The 1,843-nt window shown below is 40.0% G+C and overlaps 1 gene segment (V, D, J or C); it reads right to left on the bottom strand.

Annotated features, from left to right (window-relative positions):
- Positions 1-1,187: 1,187 nt before the first annotated feature.
- On the bottom strand, positions 1,188-1,636 carry LOC109953583 (Ig heavy chain V region 5A-like). The segment is given in 2 exon segments: positions 1,188-1,492; positions 1,594-1,636. Coding segments are annotated over 2 exon segments (348 nt in total).
- Positions 1,637-1,843: the final 207 nt, after the last annotated feature.

Below are 1,843 nucleotides of genomic sequence, written 5' to 3'. Positions count from 1 at the left end.
TTTCTGTGCCCGCCTATCAACACCCGGCATTCTCTCACCATACCCATACTGTTGTAAATAATTATCTATCTTATCCCCTGTAAATAAAGTACTGCTTGCACCGAAGCCAGCCGCCTGGGTCCGCTCAATTTTTCCGCTCGCTCACCTATTTGTCGAGCGGCCCTAACAGTACAACCACATACAACAAAAGAAAAGTGAAGATTGTTTTTCCAAAATGAAAGCGCTAGTGGACTTGATCATTAACTTAATTTATTGAACATTAACTCGTAGTTTCAGTGATTAACATCACCAAGAGGTTAAAACTGAAAAGTATGGATTCTCTTAAAATGTTAATGCTGCGGATGTAAATAATGTCACAGTATTTAGAACCATTGCATTGTTTTTAAACTGTTCACTTTACATATAAGCAAAACAGAGCAGGCCAGTCTCCAAGACCCATTTTAGTTAGATAAGGACTTTATGTCCAAACATATTGTTGAATTAAGAACTTTTTTGCAAATATATCCACCATTAAATAAAATAATATAAATAAAGGTGTTGTGTGGTCATTTTATTTTACTTTATTACAGATAATAGTTTTCTAAATGTAAATCTATTAACAATTGAAAATTCATATAAGATGTTATTTTAAGATGCAAACTAATGTAACAGTTTCCTCACTGACTGGGTATGTTTGGAATTTAACAACAAACAAGACAAAGAGTAATTTATAATAGTTAAACATTTTCAGTGCTGTTTACTAGATGTGAAGACTTTTTCTCATTGAACTAGTCTGAAATCATCAGTGGTCTGAGGGCTCCTCATCTGGTGGCTTCACGTTAGTGTTCAGGCTCTGAAGGTTTTTGTTCAGGTCTACTGATGGTTTGTGTTACTGTGGGTCTCTGGCACAGTAATACACAGCAGAGTCTTCAGGCTGCACATTCTGTCCACTTACAGTCACTGTGTTACTGGAAGAGTCTACGTCGATACTGAACTTGTTCTTTAGAGAATCTTTGTAGTATGCGGTTTCTCCAACACGAGCAAATCCAATCCACTCCAGTCCTTTCCCTGCAGGCTGTCTGATCTAAGTTGTCCAGTAGCCACTACACTGCCAAAACTCATCAGTGGTCTGAGGGCTCCTCCTCTGGTGGCTTCATGTTAGTGTTCAGGCTCTGAAGGTTTTTGTTCAGGTCTACTGATGGTTTGTGTTACTGTGGGTCTCTGGCACAGTAATACACAGCAGAGTCTTCAGGCTGCACATTCTGTCCATTTAGAGTCGCTATGTTTCTGGAAGAGTCTAAGTCGATACTGAACTTGTTCTTTAGAGAATCTTTGTAGTATGAAGCTCCAGTATATTTCATTCCAATCCACTCCAGTCCTTTCCCTGCAGGCTGTCTGATCCAAGCTGTGTAATAGCTGCCCACAGAATAAGAGACCTGACAGGTGATGGTCAGATGTTGACCTGGCTGCACAGTCACAAAGGCTGGCTGTGTCAGCTGTTTACACTTCACACCTGTGGAGACAAACATGTTGAACATAGAACCAGTGTAATAACAGTGAACAGTCAGAGTGCTGTGGTCATACTGTCAGTGTCTCTGCCTCAGTGAGACTCACAGGATCCAGCAGCCAGCAGCAGCAGCACAGCTACAGAGAACATGGTTGGTGCTGAATGTGATCTGATGGGAGCTTCTCTTCTTCTGCTGACAACATGATTTCAAGTCTTTATAGCAGATTGTGAGGAAGTTAATTTGCATAGAAAAGGACAAATTTCCTCTCCATATCTCATTTAGACAGTTTTCTGCATTGACAACATGACAATCACATCAAAATCCGGGTGCATTTGAAAACATTGTTTTGAGGTTTT

Source organism: Monopterus albus, unplaced genomic scaffold, assembly GCF_001952655.1.
Source record: "Monopterus albus unplaced genomic scaffold, M_albus_1.0 scaffold805.1, whole genome shotgun sequence".
Lineage (NCBI taxonomy): Eukaryota > Metazoa > Chordata > Actinopteri > Synbranchiformes > Synbranchidae > Monopterus > Monopterus albus.
Note: the sequence above shows the minus strand (reverse complement) of the source record. Positions and strands in the feature narration are given on the sequence as shown.